Source organism: Oryza brachyantha, chromosome 6, assembly GCF_000231095.2.
Source record: "Oryza brachyantha chromosome 6, ObraRS2, whole genome shotgun sequence".
Classification (NCBI taxonomy): Eukaryota; Viridiplantae; Streptophyta; class Magnoliopsida; order Poales; family Poaceae; genus Oryza; species Oryza brachyantha.
Window position 1 is genome coordinate 17,746,033 of NC_023168.2, and position 19,217 is coordinate 17,765,249.

At 39.6% G+C, this 19,217-nt stretch overlaps 3 protein-coding genes across 3 annotated transcripts; 1 reads left to right on the forward strand and 2 right to left on the reverse strand.

The window, feature by feature from the left end:
* Positions 1–4,979: 4,979 nt before the first annotated feature.
* LOC102706293 (phytosulfokines 1-like) lies at positions 4,980–6,371 on the reverse strand. The gene is made up of 2 exons (XM_006656211.2): positions 6,139–6,371; positions 4,980–5,397 (listed from the first exon to the last, which is right to left on the reverse strand). The coding sequence occupies exons 1-2, from the start codon at positions 6,298–6,300 to the stop codon at positions 5,272–5,274; spliced, it is 288 nt and encodes a 95-aa protein (XP_006656274.1). The 5' UTR covers positions 6,301–6,371; the 3' UTR covers positions 4,980–5,271.
* Positions 6,372–10,885: 4,514 nt separating this feature from the next.
* On the forward strand, positions 10,886–11,362 carry LOC121054729 (bZIP transcription factor 44-like). The gene has a single exon (XM_040525188.1). It carries the CDS (start codon positions 10,886–10,888, stop codon positions 11,360–11,362), a length of 477 nt encoding a protein of 158 aa, XP_040381122.1.
* Positions 11,363–15,733: 4,371 nt separating this feature from the next.
* Positions 15,734–17,028, reverse strand: LOC102705087 (NEP1-interacting protein-like 2). Its single transcript, XM_040525240.1, has one exon. It carries the CDS (start codon positions 16,961–16,963, stop codon positions 15,956–15,958), a length of 1,008 nt encoding a protein of 335 aa, XP_040381174.1. The 5' UTR covers positions 16,964–17,028; the 3' UTR covers positions 15,734–15,955.
* Positions 17,029–19,217: the final 2,189 nt, after the last annotated feature.

Genomic DNA, 19,217 nt, shown 5'->3' on the forward strand with positions numbered 1-19,217 from the left:
GAGAGGCAGGGAACACACACAGCTTGTAGCCTTGTACCCTGCCATGATGATTGCATCCACCACGGCTACGGCCGCGTTCAGGTATAGGTTAGATATTTGGCATGAAAAATATAATAATATATTAGTATATAATTAATTAATTATTTATTAAGAAAAATTGAAAATATATTAATATGATTTTTAAAGTAATTTTTCTTTAGAAAATTTTTAAAAAATCATTTAACGGTTCGGAAAAAATGCGTATAAAAAAAAAAAGAATCGAGCTTAGCGAGAGGATGAGAAGAGTAGGGCCTACCTCTGCATTTCAATTCCATCTTTTTTTTTCTCACAGTTTTTCCTCTTTGCCGAGCCAGCCGAATATCGTGGAGCATATATGTGACTCTTTCATGTCGATCGCCAAGTCGCGAACTTTTGCCATGGAGGAAAACAGAAAAAGCACAAGAATTTACTCTGATTAGCTCAAATATCTCCCAGGTCAGAGATGCTGTGTTATCGGTTTAGTGCAGGTTACTATTGCAATGTGTAAAAAAAAAAGAAAGAAAAGGTTACATTGCAACAATAATGGATTCGGAGATTTTATAGTCTAAACAAACACATATGTGAACAATTATACATGTCCTTAAACACAATAAATACATAATACTCTATTGAGTGTGTTCCTTAGATCTGCCTATGCATTGACATATATAGAAATATCACACGGAGCTATTGATCTTTAGCATGAGAATTAATCCTATCGAGTTCTTACGTTTTAGTTAAGCTCTCAATAATTAGTACCACAGATGATTAATTTGTCGGTGTACTACAATGGTGTACTTTGTGATGATTGTCATCACCAGAGCCCAGCATTTCCATCTCCTTTAAAATAATCTCTCTTGCCGAGGCAACAGAATATCCTGGAGCATATGACTCTCTCTCATGTCGCCGAGTCTCAGCTTTGCCATCGATCCAACATCGTCACTGGATGCACTTTCATGCTCATTGTTGCCATGGAGAGAAAAGCTTAGGCTCTCATTACCCCAAATCTCTTCCGAGTCAAAAGAGCTACAGAACCTGCTCTGGTGTAGCTACATGTAGTGTGGGTTACTGTAACACTATGTAACCGTTTTTCTTATACTTATAAACCAAAATTTTAATTTTTTTAATATTAAAGTTAGAGTTAATTTGGGATTTTTTTTATCAAAGTATTTTTTCAGCCTTGACGCATATAAAAGTTTTATCCACAAAATGTTTTCCAATTTGCCAATATATCATTTGGATCACATCCAAACTATATGATTTTCAGCCATGAAAATTCCTGCGGTTCAAACAAGCCTCAAGATTTATCATTTATGATGGACAGTCGATTGGTATAATGGTACAAAACTAATGAACAACAAATTAGAAATTTCGAGGAAAAACTCACTGCTTGATCCATCCAAAAATATTCCCGTAATCCTAATTATGTTAGCTTATAAGTACGATGAAAAATACTTTTTAAACGATAATCTCTAGAAATTTTTTTATTAAATAAACATTTTTAGCAAATAATTTTATTACTAAATCACTGCGCAAAATTTTTCCAAAACCAAACCTTTTAACGACGCTGCGTGGCAATACAACGTGCCACGCCGCCTGATCAGCATGGCATGGTATGGCATGCTGTATCGTCACGTCAATATTGTTGGCGTGGCCAAAAGATTCATAAGGTGAAAATATTTTTACAGGTTTAGTAATAAAATTATTTATTAAAAAAGTTTTAAAAAAATTCTAATCTCTATTGGTATTACCAAAAGCGATTGTGCTAGGTCCTATTCGTAGGTGTACATGTCTCATATCTGCACTACTTCTTGGATGGATGCCAGCAACTACTGAAACAACAGTGCAGAGAAAAACAACATGCAGAATTGCAGAGATTGGAACTCGGAGGAAGCATTATCCTCACGAATATTCTCGCCATGGTTGGAGCTAGGCTTAGCTTGCTTTCTCCGATCTCTAGCTTTAGCCACTCGCAGGCAGCAACACATCCCTGCAGATTTTTGCATGCCGAAATTTGGGCTGTTTTTGGTTGGTCCTTTCAAAAATTTATCTTCAAAATAGATTGTAGGAATACTAGACCCTGAACTTACCGCTGTGGCTGCTGAAGTACAGCACCTTAATTAGAATTTTTTTAGTGTAATATGTGGTGTTTAACCAAACATACCCTGTATAACTAAAACCGCGAATTCACGGTATACTACATCAGACCCTGTCTAATCTCCTAGTGTCAAAGAAATGACGCTGAAATGTTATACTTCCTTTTTTCCAATGATGCTTAGTTCTAGGTTTGAGTTTTATTTTTAATTATTTTGTCACCAACTATTTTTGAAATTTGTTTTTTTCTAGAAAAAACAAATACTACGGCCGTGTTCGGCACTACCTCTTGTTTACCTAGATTCTCATTTTCGTGCGCACGCTTCCCAAACTGATAAATTGTGTATTTTTTTATGAAAATTTTCTATAGAAAAGTTGCTTTAAAAATTACACTAACACTTAAATAATCATATTTAATCTAGTACTATATTTTCCATACTGGATTACTCATCCCTAAACGAGCGCGGCCTACCTCTATTTCATTGCAGGGTTGTGGACAAAATTTCAGAGATGCACACATCTACCAGCAGCAGCAACGGCACCAGAAGCAACATACTCCATCTGTTCCAGAAAAGTGAATTTATAGAGATGAATCTGGATACATTAATTGTCTAGATTTATTCTTATAAATTGTGTTTTTTACGAGGGAGTACAGTGCAATTAGCTGGACAGAGCTAGCTAGTTGGTGATCTTTCCGATGAGCTAGCTAGCGCCAATGGCAGCGGCAGTGCCATGCCATCCGATCCTATCCATGCCACTGCTCGCTGAGCGTGAGCTGCGTCAGATATGTCGATCAGATCACCACGGATGAATATCTGTACAGTTGCTGATGGAAACGGGAGATCGATGGGCGACTAAGCAGATTAACGCGTCTGACGCAGGACAAAGTTTTCTACTTCGCCGTAGGTTTTCAGAGCAATTCTCTTCAGCATCATATCGTCAACTCTATCTATCTGCCTTTTTCTCAAAGCTCTCCCATGTCATACTTTTTTTTTTTTCAGATTGGTGATTCGGTTGGGGAGAAAGAAGATAAATGTATGGGATTTATCTATCGAGCTCGATCGTCACATCTTTTCGATCTCTGCATTTTTTTTTTGTTTGGCGCAGCCCATGCCTGAATTCGCCACGCCAATCATCTGTCTGAAAAAGTGATGAACACATAGGTGATGAAATGATCAATTGATCATGCTGCACGCGGTGCAGCTTGCGAGGGATCAAACACGAGGAGATAAGATGTATGAGCATGGTGCGAAGAGTGATGTCGACACTGCAGTGACATGTTGCGTTATCTCAGCAATATCATGTGGTGATTTATGAACGGCCGAGAGGTGAGGTGATGGCCGATTTGCATCATGCTTTCTGCGTTTCGTCGTCGCCCAATTGCAAGCAGAAGAGGAGGAGGAGGTATGGATCGAGTGGGTGACTGGACGTACGTGTGCGTACCTGTTCCCAGGTCAAGAAATGGAGCTATGAACATGGCTGCAAAAGGTGAAAGGACCATACATATATGTCATGGTTCCAATTTTCACGATGTAATCAAAGATGATGTTTTTTGTCTTGTATTTCTAGCACTCGAATGACTAAACGGTAAAGGATGCAAATGATGATGGATAAGAGTGGAAAATTACTAAAATAGGGGGAAAATAACTGGATGTGTCGTTGTTGGAAGGAAAAGTTGTACTTAGAATAACACTCCTTGTGAGATAAAATTCAAAACTCTTCCAAATATACTTATTATAAAACGGAAGTAGTAGGTAGGAAGAATGTCTTGTTTAGTACACTCTAAAAGTTACACTGAAATTTAGCTCTGTTTAGAAGAGCCTCCTTTTCTTTCCTTTTTTTCTGATTTTTTTGCTCTCCAATTCCTAATAATAAATGTCGTTTTGGATAAGACAAATACTAAACTTTTACAACTTTAACTATAAATAATTTTAAAATATTTTCTTTAAAAACATGGCGATCCTATGTATAGATTAATATCAAACAATACTTTAATAAATTTGTATTTTTTGACATTTCTATATAGACGGTAATAGAAAATAGTGGCTAAAATTATTTTATGAAAACATTGTTTTTGTCTAGAACTATATTTTCTTTGTTCCACACTATAAGACTTTTGTGCCTTACCTAGATTCATTTATGAGATAATATCTAGACACACGTACAAAACACATATATTGATGCATCGATGAATCTAGTCAAACCCAGAAAATCTTATAATATGGTAGATATTATGAAACTAAGGCAGCACTACATAAGCCATATATAGGATATTTTTCTCATGAAAGAATCCTGGAAAAATTGTGCAAAACAGGCTCTGCCAAGTGCTCTCTAAATTTATTTATGGAAGGAATCCTGGACAAAATGTGGAAAAAACTGAAATAGTGGGCCTTGTGGGCTTAAACGTTTCTTCCAAATTGGTATTGAGCCCAGTTATACTTCCAGGCCTTTTTCTTTCTCTGAACACTAACACCCTAGTTAAACTTGTTCTTGTGGATTTTTTCTTACATGGAAACTTGTGGGCTATATATACTGAATTAGTAATTTTATAGTCCTTAGCGAGGGGTACCAAAATTTTAAAATTTTAATGTAAAATTTGGTACCTCCTACCAAAATTTATATAAAAAAATAATAACTCTTGGTACCTTTTCAATGATGTTAAAATTGCTCTTACTGACGATGCCGATAGCCGATAGGTACGATCAATCTCTCTGCGTTACTGCTTTTTTTACAAAGTTCTGGTTGGAAAACAGCAGCAGATAGCTGCAAAACTGAAAAAAAAAATCAGATCTCTCTGCATGCATTCTCCTCAAAGCAAGAGACAAAAATGGAGCTCATCTGATATATGGACGCCCACATATCCGCCACCACATCCCTTTGACATTACTACATCAGAGGATTGCAATCCATCGTATATTACAGGGGTTCCTGACAATATCGGTACTGAACTCACAGGCCCGGGAAAACCGTAAATATTATCGAAAATAATACTAGCTGTATATTGCTAATTAATTATACAGTGCAACACTGATCACTCCTGCACAAAATGGGCCGAGTGGGATTTGCTTGGGATTTAAGTGGTTCATTTAGCTAAATCCCAGGCAAATCCCCTCTTCAAACGAACAAAAGATTGGTGCAGAAGGTAGCTACTACTGCTAATTATGGTTTTTTGACATCTTGGGTGTAGATATAATCCGTGTGGAGTTCTTCCCATTTAGCTGAATCAAACTGCAGCTGCCCATCATTGTTGGCACCTGTACTTTCTCCTTTCTCTCTGGATGGTTCCTGCTTGATCAAGATCAGCAAACAGTTAAAAAAAATCCGACAAAAGATCAGCAGACAGACATGTATTGAGCCAACACTGTAAACTTTTGAAAGATAGATTCATAGGATATGTACGAAATCATATTCTTAGGTTTATATTAAAAAAACGTTCATAATATTCTGATATTATTGAGTGTCACAAATCCATTGTAAAGAACCTATTATTTAAAATGGAGGAACATGCATGCAGCTGTGCCTGTCATATGCAATAGCATCTCCAAACATGGAGGCAACATGCAAGGACACAGATTGGGAGCTCTGGACCAGGATCCCAACGATAAACATGTGGTCTAGTACTTGTATTACGATTATCAAGAATGGTGTGCTACTGTTTCGGGTATCAGAGATTCAGATTTAGAGTGTTTTCCCATGTTGCTGCCTTCCAACAGTCACACACACAAGCTGAAAATAAACAAGAACATGACGTCATTTTCAGAACACGATGTGCCTGTCATTTCAGTATCTTACTCCAGATGCACATGTAATGGAGTGTCTTTACATGCCCTCTTCTCTCGATGCATACGCGTGCTTGCAAGTTGCAAATCGGAGCCAACAAGAAGAGTGCAGAACGCATGCACTGTTCACTAGGAAAGCTTCTTGCAGGCCATGCATGAATGGTACTAAACTACTAATGATTTGATGAATCATCTGAAGCAGATTCAGTGCAATGGTGAGAATTCAGACAGAGATCAGTCTGCTCACCTGGGTGGTGGTTGTGCCGTTCCCGACGCCGTGTCCATGGCCATGGCCTTGCCTCTCCTGCAGCAGGAGCTTCCTGGAAGAATGGGCATCCTGGGCTAGCAGCAGGAGAGCAAGGCAGAGAAGGCAGAGTGCCCTAGCTGTTCTTCTCCCTGCATGCACCATTCTGATCTCTCACCAGAAGAAAGAAAGAAAGAAAGACAGAACAGTTGCTGACTGAATTTGCTGCTACACTGGCGACTTCTTCTTCTTCCTCCTCCTCCTCCTCTTGCCTTCCTGCCATTACCAGCATAGGAAGGAGGAACATATTTATAAGCAATGGAGGCTGGAGAGAGGGCATCGAGCTCAGGCTCGGCTCCTAGGGAAGAACAGCATCTCGTACGTGCGCATGCGCCGTTGAGATGTACACAGATGGCAGTAAAAAGTTAAAAAAGTAATCGAGGTTTCGTGTGTACGTGTGATCCAAAAGTCTAATTACCCGGCAAATCTACGTGTGAATTGTAAACCAATTGAGATCTGCATTGAATGCAGGAAAAATTTTCTATTGCTCTGGGAATTAATTGAAGTGTTTTATATGGATCTTTTCAGTAGAATTTCTTATGTTCTAAAATTTTGAAAGTGCTTTTGGGAATAGAGGGTTATTTTCACAATTCCTATGTGGATTGATATATTATTATGGGAATCTTGTAAAATTTCTGTGAATTTCTTTTATCTTAAAGGACTTGTTTATGGATGCGCAACCAAACTTTATGTTGATCGCTCCAGGGTGATTGTTTGACTTTTAACGTATTTGCAAACGAAAAATAATTTGTAAATAAAACTTTTATATATGTATTCTTAGCGATCTAAAAGTCATGGCTAAAAAATAAATTTTGGTAAAAAAATCCTAAAATCAACTCTAAACTTAGAATTAAAAAATTTAAATTTTAACTTATAAGTATAAGCATAAACATAGTTATCTTTTTTCACGGGAATTGGGAAGATTTACCATGTCAGTAACTAGATGCATCGTACCGTACATTTTGACTTGGCAATGTTTGCACAGGGTCTATACCATCAAGGCCTTGCACATACCAAGGGAGAAATTTAATGAAGTTGACCAAGTGGAGGGAAGGGCAAAGGAGACATGAGCAAGGAAGACTGAGAAATGGAAGTAAATGATGCAACATTGGGTTCTGCAAGGGCTAGGGAGACCTCTGCATTGGGAGCTCTGCATTGAGCGGCTAATCAATGGATTCCAACACAGAGTCAAATGTCAAAGTGTGTGTGTTTCCATTCCCTTCTCTTCTTCCTTGCAGAGTTGGGCAGAGATTGGGCAATGTTGGGAACCGGCCTCTGTGCCATTTCCACAGGAAACACAATTAGCACATGCCCATGCATGTAAGCTTGTCTTTGTGTGGGGGATGGTGGTTGTAATTTGTAAAGAAATTGACATGAAAAAAAATATGGTTATATGAAAAGCTCCTCTAGGAAGGACATGGATGATGGAATGGATAATACAGTAGTAGTACTCCCTCCAAGTATGTAGTTTTTCTCCTTGGTTGAATTTTCCAAGGTTTGGAAGATGAGATTTTTGCCAGATTCCATGCTTAACAGATGAGATTTGAACTAATTCATACAGAGTTCTTATGTGCCAAGCATGCCCTTATCCTTGATCTTTGCTTATGTTATACTCTCGTCCCAAAATAAGTGATTTCCTCTGGGTAATAAAAGATAGCCATATTTTTTATTATGTGTAACCATTGTGGTGTGGATCCTCTGCAGTACTGCATACTACTCACTGACAGGTGGGTCTCACATGCTATAGGGCTCACCTGTCAGTGAGCATTACTGCATATGCAGTACTGCAGAGGATCCCAATTGCAAGTTTAGTTAACAAAATATGTTTGGATATATAGTGCCATAAAACTAAGTTGTTTGGATATATTGTGTCATAAAACTAAGGCGCATAAATTTGTCTCAAAAGTATCACAATGAAAATAGTGCAAAAGTGGCTTCCTACCATGGTTTCTTTCCATTTCTTTCTACAAGTACTCCCTCCATCCAAAAATATAAGAAAGACTAGCTAAAGATCTGGCTGTGTCCATATTGTAGCCAGACATCCTTATATTTTTTGGACGGAGTGAGTATATATTTGTCTGTAGTTTATTCCATGATATCAAATGTGCTCTTTAGATATTAGAAACGGTTCACCTCTCCGGTCTTAGACAACAGGCACACGACCAACCATGATACCAAATATGCAAATGAACTTTGTTGTTTTCCTTGTTTGCCTTAATTACCTTAAATTCAATTTTTTTTCCTAATTCAATTTTTCGTTCTTACACACCTTAAGTTTGATATTGCTAGAGCACTTAGAAATGGTTTGGTTTGCATCACAGAGATAAATTTGGAGTTATCTCCAAGCTAGCATAATGCCTTTTCCATTGAAGTAAGAAGATGCCACTATCTGAAGAAAACTGCGGCTTGTGTGCAGCTTTAACTTTTGTTACAAACCACTATAAGTATAACGTATGCAGTCTAATTTTTTGCTAGATATGACCTTACTTTCTTTATGTAAATGGACCGCTTTAGCTCACCACACTTATCAGGTATGCTACAAGGGGATTGCATATCACAATCCTGGATAGGTTATTATACTCTAATATCCATCATTAGTAGTCTTAAGGAGCAAAAATCTTCTAAATTGTTGGCACCCATTGCTTTACCTATGGTGAGATGACGTTTTCCAACATTGTTTTGATCTTGCAAACGTAACAAGAAACATGGGTGCATTGAAAGTTAAAGCACTAACAATTGTTGATGATAAAGGTTTTTAGCCCACAAATCACATCATATCTTCTCCATTTGTATAATTGAAAGATTTCTCAACTAGATGGAAGAAACTAACCATTTGCCTCATCAGGTCTGCTTTTTATAAGCCCTTCATTTTCAGATGGTAGATGTCAAATTTACAGTGTGTGAAAAACTGAATCAGTGCTGAATATTAAATACTGCAGTAACTAATGGAAGAAAACTAAGTTAGGAGTTTCAGGATCACAAGAAATTAGGTTTTTGCTTGAGTAAACGTTGCTTTCGTTCTTCTTTCAGAAAAAAAGTTACTTTCGTTCTGATTAATGTGCAGAGCTGAATATCATAAGACATTGATAATCAGCACATCTCATGAACATCTGGTACAAAGAAGCATTTCTATTAAAAAGCACAAAAGCGAGGGCCATTTGTTTCATACGGAACAAAAGCAAAGTTTGCCTAAGAAATATGCATGCATTTTGCGTTTTTCCAAAAGTTGATGGTCAACAAGAGTCGCCATAAGCAATTATTGCCATCTGATTAGTATGTCGTGCTTTAGACAAATGTAAACTGTCCTAAACTTCTTCATCACTCAATTACTTTCTGCTTTGGACACTCCAACTGCCTTGAGTGTCTCTTAGAAGTACTACCATAAACCAAATTGGAACAATTATTGCCGCTAATGGCATTGGTAGGTAAGCAAAATAAAACTTCTTATATATCAAAAATAAGCCTATGTAGGAGACCTAAGGAGCTAAATATAATATCTTATTATGCATAAGAGGTCATGTCATGTCTAGAGCTCTATTATAAAAAAAAAACAAATTGGGCAGAAGCTAATATCTTATTATGCATTCACTGAATAAGGAGGTGCGCACCTGGAACAATCGATAAAGATTTCAATCCTGATTGTCATGGCTGTGAATTGAAGATAAAATTTTGGCATACTTCAGAGAAAGGCACAGCACAATCTTGAAAGAAACCAATGTATCCATCTGAAGATGTACGTTGATGTCAAGGTATTCAGAGATGTCACTATTTACCACATTTGCCTTGGGGTTTGTGGGTAGAACTAGTTCTTTGTGAACCTGAACAAAAGACATCAAATCAAACCAAAGGCCTCTACATGAGGATTGACCAAACAGTACCTGAAAACCTCATAAGGATGCAACATGCCTCCTAAGTGGACCAAAAGTTGGGCTCTGCTACTGGCATTTGCCCTTGTGCTTATAATCCCTTGTGGTGTTCACTATACAATATACATATTGCTGTCTTGTCTTGACACAAAAAGTCCTAAAAAGTACTGTCATTACTTTGCCAATTGCCACAACAACAACAAAAAGGTTTGGCCAAAGGACCTAATAATACACAATTCTCTGTGTCCTTTCAGTATGCTATAATGCTCTCTGTAAAAAAAAAACAGTAAGATGAGAACCAAGCTCGCAAAGGAAAGAAAGGTGAGGAATTTTTAAGTTTCAAATAAACCTCCATAAGCAAACGCATTTTCTACATGATCCAATGCATGCTTACAGATTTCCCTGAACAAAGCAAGAAAGTGTTTGTTACTTCCTGACAGAATTCTCCACACGGTAAGAACATTTCTGAAAATGAGAAGAGGTCATGTCCTCCCTGCGATGCTGACATGTGCATACAAAACTATAACCAGAGGACAGTGGCAAATCAGCAGGATAATCTCGATAGAATGCAGACGCAATGAGCTGCAAAAGGCAAGTTTGCTTACAGCATATCCGGGGCCAGTGGCTTCAGCTTTAGGGCTTCTCTTTTCTGCAGTTTAAAGGAGCTGAACTCATCTCAATCTTTCTCCCTCCATCAGTCAGGCAGCGTCAGTCAGGGCTGCTTTTATATAAATAAAGAGCTAGTTAGTTCTTGCTAATCATCTACTACTCCACATTGCAAAAGGTTTGCATCCAATCTAGTCATGCAGCAAGACATCACAGCCATGGCGTACCAATCGTTCGGCGCAGTGGACATGGCGAGCTTCTTCTTCCCGCCGCAGCCGGGCTCGCATTCTGTCCATGGTGGGGATCAGTTCTTGGGCGGCGGCGGCGGTAGCGCGTGCAGCCACGGCGGCAGCTACGACGGCGTGGGGGCGAGCGAGCGGGGGGGCAGGCGCGACGAGAGGAAGGAGAGGCGGCTGGCGTCGAACCGCGAGTCGGCGCGGCGGTCGCGGATGCGGCGGCGGCGGCAGCTGGACGAGCTGTCGTCGGCCGTCGCGGAGCTCCGCGCCGCGAACCACCGGCTGGCCGTGGAGCTGAACCGCGCGGCGGGGAGGCACGCGCAGCTGGCGCGGGAGAACGCGCGCCTCGCCGAGGAGGCCTGCGCCCTGCGGGAGAGGCTCCGCCGCGGCGACGGCGACGGCGACGGCGTGGCGGGAGAAGGCAGCGGCGTCGAGGCGACTTTGGCGCCAAAGAATTAAACCAGTATCCGTGTGTTAGCATTAGGTGATTAGGATGAAGTGATTAATTACTGTGCATAGCTATTGTTTCCTAATCGAGATTAATTAGGATTGCTCAATCCAATTCCTGTACTCTACCAACGTCTCTTTTGGTCTCGACTTTAGTAACTTGCAAAATCATCTGTCCATATTTGAAATTTAAAAAGAAAAAGTAGCAGAGAAATTTGACAGGAAATATTGCAAAAGTTTAGGGTTGTCATTTGTGAAAGCCTATAAGTAATGGCAGCATCAGCGAGTGATTCACACCCTCGTCGTTTATCAATAGCTTATAAGCACAAACCAACATTTAAATTTTAAAAGTAAATTTTAGGATTAATTTTGGGTTTTTTATCATACTTTTTTTACAATATTTGTTTGTCATTAACAGTGTGTATGTAAAAATTTGTTCATAAATAATTTTTAATTGCTAATAAGTTGCTTTAATTATTATAAGTGTAAACTAAAATGATAAGGCTGTTTTAATTTTTATCCAATGTCACCGGCGGTAACCGTTAGTCTGACAAACCGTCACTACCATACGACATATGAACATAGAGAGATACAGACCTGGGCACAGATCAACTCGCACGTCATTTATTACCTTCCTTTTATACTGTATAATATTTTGGCTCTCTATAGATTATTCATGTGAGTATTAATAAATATGGATACATATATGAATATATATATATATATATATTATTGATTAGTGAATAAATCCAGATTGAGCTAAGACATCTTATTATAATACTCCCTTTAATTTTTTATTTGTCGTCGTTAACGTTTAGATTTATATTTGATTTTTCGTCTCATTTAATTTACATAAGAGGATACGCGTCCCGGCTCCCAGTACCACCTAGGGTTTCACTTATCGCGATAATCGCGACGATTATCGTGATAATCGAGGGCTCCGCCGAGAACCGATAACGGTTTTGGGCGGTTTCCTCCGAGAAAAACCGCTCGAATTCAAAAAAATTGATGAAAAATTAAGAAAAACAACAAGGTGATAGATACGTATTTATTGAGCTTAGATGTGCTGAAAATTTTCAAAAAACTCAATGTATCATTCATACCTTTGAGAAAAGACGACTTGACTTGAGTCAATTGAAGAAAATATGTTTTTTTTTTGCACAGTGCATCCGCCCTAACTTGGTCCACTAGGGAGAATAACACGACCGGTGAAATGGTCCAAAATCTCTTTTCATTTCTTCATTTGTTTGCATGACCGGTGTACTTGACTATATTTCTATGACAGGCTTTATGTTATGGTTGTAGACCTGAGCCTCTGGTTATTGTGGATTTTACTAGCTTATTATTGTGAACATTAATATATTATGGTTGTCGACTTCATTATAATATGCATGCTGATTTCATACCATAAATTACGAATTTATGATTGTTATATGTGTTATTAATTGCTAATTTGTTGAACTATTAGCAAAGGTCATGCCAATTTTTTTCATTTTTACTCTACGACTACTCAAGTATACTTTTTTTTTTACTATAAGCCTCACCATCTTTTCCCCTTTAATTTTGATACCTAACGGCCTCTATATTTTAGCTAAAACCATGTCCTTATCACTTATATCACCACGGTTTTTAGCCGAAACCGTAGGATTATCGCTTTAAACCGCGATCGTCATATCGTCGTGATAATCGTCTGAAACCACGCAATTATCATCCCAAACCACAATCTGCAAGTCGTCGCGATAATCGTACCAAATCGCGCGATAATCGCGAGTTACCGCACGATATGGTTGTCAAAACCATCATGTTTTTGTTTGAATTTTTAAATTTGAATTCATGCGGTTTTTAAGCGATTATCGTGGCTCCGCGCAAAAGCGGTTTGGAGGGCCTCAGCGATAAGTGAAACCCTGGTACCACCAACACTGGCGGCTAGCAATTTCCAATCCGCAACCAGGAGTTTTGGGCTTTTGCAAGACAATCATGACTTCATGAGCCCAGGAGCTGTGGTTTTTAACTAAAGACCACCTTCTTTTTGTCTTTTTAAATAAAATTGCCAAACTCTATTTCTGTAATGAAGATAATACCAGCATTCCACATTCCTGTTCTTCTCAACCATGAAAACAAGACGATATCACCTTCCTTTTAGCTTTCTCTGCAATTCTGACCACATTGATCATCTCTCATGTCTTGTGTACAGGGATGACATGCCATGGTAAAAGGAAAACATGTGTGGTCTGAAAGAACAGAACAGGTAGGTAGCAGCCTGCTGTAAGCTCAAGTCAACAGGCACAATAACCTGTGTCAAACAGGTGTTGTATGATTGTATCATCTCTCCTGTTCAACCATCAAGATTAACCCGTTCTGTATTCTAAACAGAGATACACACTATCAAGTTTCTACAATAGTATCCCAAATACCATAATCCCTACTAACTGGAGCTTCTCAAGGAACCATTCTGTTAGACAAGAATAACAAGAGATTTAAGCTGGTCATTGGGCTTAAAAGCACTGGGTACTGTCAAGCATGAACCACTGGCCAATGTGTTAGTACTACAGGAACTGAAATATATATGGTACTCAGACTCAGAATTTCAGTGCAATCATGGTGCTTTCTGTAGACTGACCATAAAACAGGAAGTGAATGACATCTTTACATACCCTGAAAACACAGTATGACAAAGTTGCAACCCCATCAACATACCAATCTGATCAAGGCATGCAAAATTAATACTTCTGAAACGGTGATGAAGAATGAGTATGTACCAGAAACTTCGCTTATCTTGTGCAAATCACAGGGATGTGTGCAACATAATAGGACACATCTTCAGATCTAGCTCAAACAGAACCCCAAACAAGGCCAAAGGAAAGGATATGAGCAAGTACAAAGTTCTAGAAACAGCCATCCAGTTGGTTAAAAAAACTCAATAATAAATTTTTGAAAAGCACTTGAAATTGACCTTCGACAAAATTTTGCAGATAAGTTCTCAATGGACTAACAAATCTGTATTTTTTTTTAACTATACACCCATGGACCACACCATGATACACTAGCTCAAGTGTGCACTGAATGCGGGTTAGATCCACATTCCACAGTTCAAGGTTGTTCCTGTGACTACAGCTACCTCTGGCCCAAACCCGTGTCTACAGGCTACGTCTAAATATGTATACGCCATTCTCTAAGTGAAGTCAGTAAATGGTGACTTCAGTGGTTTGTTTGCTAGACCTGCTCTATGTGAATGCATAGAAGTATAAGCAAATACTCCCTCCATTTCAAAATTCTCTTTCAAAATATAGTGTGTATTTTGTTTCATTAGGACAAGGGTTTGACCAAAGATTACTCTAGTAATATATCACATATGTACTACAAAAGAATAATCATAAGAAAGTACTTTTGAATACTAATCTAATAATATCAAAAGAATAGTCATAAAAAGTACTTTCGAATACTAATCTAATAATACCAATTTTGTTTCATAAAAATTATATTCTAATAGAGTAATCTTTGGTCAAACCATTGTCCTAAACTCTTTCAGAAACAAAATGTGCCCTATATTTAAAATGGAGGGAATAAATGGTTATGATTTATGAATGTCTCCAAGACACACTATTGTGCTACTGAAGGGGCAAAATATTAGTAAATAAAAGATAGAAGAACACTTTTACTTAATCAACATTAGCGATAAGTCGATAACCATAAAATGGAAACTATGGTGTCTATATCAACGTTCCATGTTTTCAACAAGCAAATTATAGTAAACTTCACCCCACATCTTAATAAACACATGTTTTCCTAGCATGTTCCCTGAAGATGGATCCTTCTGTACTTTGCCTCCCACAAGTTTATGGGCCCATATGGCTTATTTGTGAGTACTTGGTAGTACTGAACATATATAAGACAAAAAAGTTCTCCATTTTTTGAGGGCCATGCTGTTTTTCAGCAGTCATCTATTAGCTACTGGCCTATTGCTTATAGCAATGGCATGCTGCAATTGTCTTTTCTGGGACCTAAAAGTTGGTTCAAGGATTTATTATGAGGGAGACTGAATTTCTGAAGAAGAAAAATAAAATGCTATACTGTTGTGTCATAATCTCAAAACCCCAGTATTTATAGTCAGAAGTAAATACTAATTTCTTATTAAACAGTACTGATCATAAATAGCAGCCTACAGAAAACTTTACAATTTATAGTCATTTATGAATTGTCGTTCGATTAACACAAATAAGCACCACTGGATTGAGTATGCTAGTACAGAGGAAGACAAGCATTCAGTGTTGTTTTTCAAATTATAATGGCTGTTACTCATGCAGTAAGTGAAAAGTAAAAAAAGGCTAACAATTCAGTGGGAATCATTGCAACAATGCAGATTAAACAAGCATGTAGTGAGTAAAACAATTTTGTGTAATATTGGAGCAGCACAAAATATTTACAGAAGTTCTAAGTTCTAGCAATTGTTCTTACCATTCAATTACCAATCATAACAACTAGATACTAAAATGTTTTTAAGATCAAAGAGGTATGACACTCTCGAAGCACCCCAATGGGCAGTCCAAGAGTGAATTTGTCATTCCATGGAATTGCATCCAATGCGTACCACCAAGCAATCCTAGCTCAAATTTGCATAGGAGTACCCAATTGCGCCGTGGAGCTACCAGCAGAACGCCGCTTCACCCGCCGCTTCTCATACTCGGGGTCATCAGTCGGCAGCTCATAACGGCACACTGGACACGAGTTCCGGATGGCCAGCCATGGCTCAATGCATGCCCCATGGTAGAAGTGCGCGCACGGCAGCCGCGTGGCAAGCTCCCCCTGCGTGATCCCATCCTTGCACACGGCGCACCCCCGGGCGGCCTCCTCCCCGCTGATAGCCACCACCTGGAGCCGCTCCACTGCCGCACGCGCCGCGGGAGGCGCTCCGCCCACCGCCACATCGGCGATGTGTCCCGGCAGCACCTCGAAGTCCTCATCCAGCGGCACCGGGAGCACCTCCCACCCCACGCTCCTGAAGATATCCCCTAGCTCGTCGCTCTCATCGCCAAAGTCAAATGGCTCGTCGGAGAAGCCCGACTCGTCCCCACTGTCGAGTCCCTCCATCGCGCCGAGGATCTCCCTCTCGTCGAGGAAGCCGAACACGTCGCCGTCCCCCACAAGCTCCCCATACCCTCCTCCTCCACCACCGCCACCACCACCACCACCTCCTACTCCTCCTCCTCCCCCAGCAACGGCTCCAGACGCGGGGGCAGCGGCGTCGGCGATCTCCTCCCACTCGAACCCCTCGGCGAGCTCGTCCTCGAGGCAGTCCCAGAAGGGCGGGGAGCGGGAGGAGAGGCGGAGCTCGAGGTCGATGTCGGGATCGATGTCGGAGCCGAACGAGAAGGGCGACCCGAGGGCGAGGGCGGGCGCGGGCGCTGGCGCGGCGGCTAGGGTTTCGTGGTCGCCGAGGGGGAGGCGGCGCGGGCGATGGCGATGGCGCTGCCCCTCCTCCTCCTCCTCCACCTCCATCACCTCCTCGAAGGACTCGGAGAAGGCGAGGTAGGAGGGGCCGTGGAGGTGGCGGTGGCGGTGGAGGTGGGGGGCCTCGTCGGCGTCGAGGAAGAGCTCGTCGGCGATCTCGTCCATGGTGGGGGTGCGCGTGAGGAGGCGTGGCGTCCCCGTCTCGGGTTGGTTGGGCCCTGCCCACTTGACTTGGTCTTCTCTGCCTTCGAGGTTTCACAAAATACGTCTTCGTGTGCCGGTTACGGAATTTTGTTGGTGTGTGGGTGCTTACGCCTTTCGGCCGGGTTAACGGGATCTTCGGTTTCGTCAACCTGGAAGTTGGGAAGATGCTGTCATGCTTTGTGATCACCTCAAATGAAATGAAGTTAAACGCATAGTTTTAGAAGATGCCCGTAGCTTTTATTCTTTTTTTTTTCAAATATACAAGCAAATAATTGGGACTAGCATGGGTGAAAAATGGCCATGGAGACTCCGGCCATTCAATCATTTCAAGGCTAGATTTTAATTTGTATTAAGTGGGTTCATGTAAAACGGTGACGGTCAAAAATAGTAGATCAAGTGAAGAATTTTTTCCTCTAAACGTGTGAATATATCCCTGCAATAGTTTGGTCTCTTCAATTCAGATTATTAGTGTATTGTCAATTTCAACTTGCTTCTCTATCTCTGGAGGGATCTACTCTGGCACCCAGTACACTAGCGATAGTTGAAAGTGAGAGGCGTTGGTGGAGATGGAGGATGTGATTTCAATGACGAGAAGGCAATAGGATGCGAGTGGCAATGGAGAGATACCGATCGACTTGCCATCTTACTGAGTAGAGTTAAGACGAACATGCTAATGGCTTCGATGTGGATTAGTCATGAACTAAAGTACCTTTAAGTGTGTGTGGGTTATTTGGTTAAATAAAATCAAGAACCTAAAAAGATCGTAATAGAGGTGATAAGCAATTAGCTCTACTCAATACACTTAGGGCTCTGGCTCGGTTTTTGGTGAGTTGATGATAACTATAATTCGAGAGAAATGTTGACAACCCGACCGTAACTATACGAGACATTGTTTGCGCCTTAGCGATCGATATACCTCTTTGTAGGGTCATTAATATTGCCGTTATAGATCAACCTTATTTTTAGTGTCAAGTCAAAGGAACAAGTAAGAATAAGATAAAAGCAATATGAGAAGTTAAATACATTTAGATAAAAGCAATATGAGAAGTTAAATACAAATGTTAGGTTGGTGGTTCGTAACCAGAAAACAACTATCTAACCGATCACGACTTTATTCAAAAGTAGCACTAACCATAATTTAATCTAAACTAAAGTCAAGAAACCCTAAAGGCACACCGAACTATTTAATGAGATGAGATGATAACCAAGGGATCTCTAGGGTCGTGCTTTCTAGGTTGGGACGCACCCCACTTGGACGGGGTACCAAATAATGTTACAACCCTATAGGCCCATTATAGGTGACATAACATTTTGTTATGTACTTTTGGCCGATTGAGATGGAATTTAGAGATGAGGTTGGATGTGTTGGAAAGAGAACTCCGAGAGGCTTTCATCAAATGCTTATGAACCCAAAATGAAGCTTGTATGCATATTTGATGGTCATTTGAACACAATACTATAGCAGTCGTCCGAATTGGATTCCCTACCTTGGACAAATTGATATTAGTATCTTCTAGTTGACCTATAATGTGAGAAGTAATTGTATCAAGAGTAGTCATAGTTACATCAAGGAGGTGGAAGTGATATAATATAAACTTTATGATATTTCGACGATATTAAGGTGTATCAGGAACTTTCAATTGTATATTTCTAAATTTGAATCTTTATATGAGTATGTTATATTCCTAAAACAGTGAAAGTCGTGGTGGTTGTCGCGCCTACCATTGTACCGCAATGTTTAGTCACCCTAAATCAAATACTCAAGTAGTAAAATTGAAAAATGATCTAAATTTTTTATTAAATTTTATGTGGTTTTGCACTGTTCAAGTTAGGTGTAACATCACACCACGATTTTGGACAAAATAATATCTATACCCCTAACTATTTACCATTTTGATGATAAAAAAGAATATGTAATAACCATGCATACCTATATTTAATCTGTTTTATTTATTTCTTAAGCCCTAATATAATTACTTATTTTAGCATATCTTTTTTATAAACATATTACTTATTTTGTAACGAACATAATATAATTTTATCCACGAATCTTTGTGTCACGTAACCAACTTTCCAATAGGAAAAAAAACTTTTCACCTTTGTACGGTTCTCACGAGTGGTCTGGAGCTGCCACTAAGCTGATACCATGCTTGGGCTGTATTCGTTTTGTACCATAAGACTTTCAAATATGACCTAGATTTATTTGAATCTAGAT

Bases quoted from the DNA above. Each gene is read 5' to 3' on its own strand.
- LOC102706293 (XM_006656211.2), bottom strand. From the start codon at position 6,300: ATGGTGCATGCAGGGAGAAGAACAGCTAGGGCACTCTGCCTTCTCTGC. The intron at 5,398-6,138 runs GTGAGCAGACTG...TTGATCAAGCAG, and splicing joins ACGGCACAACCACCACCCAG to GAACCATCCAGAGAGAAAGG.
- LOC121054729 (XM_040525188.1), top strand. From the start codon at position 10,886: ATGGCGTACCAATCGTTCGGCGCAGTGGACATGGCGAGCTTCTTCTTC.
- LOC102705087 (XM_040525240.1), bottom strand. From the start codon at position 16,963: ATGGACGAGATCGCCGACGAGCTCTTCCTCGACGCCGACGAGGCCCCC.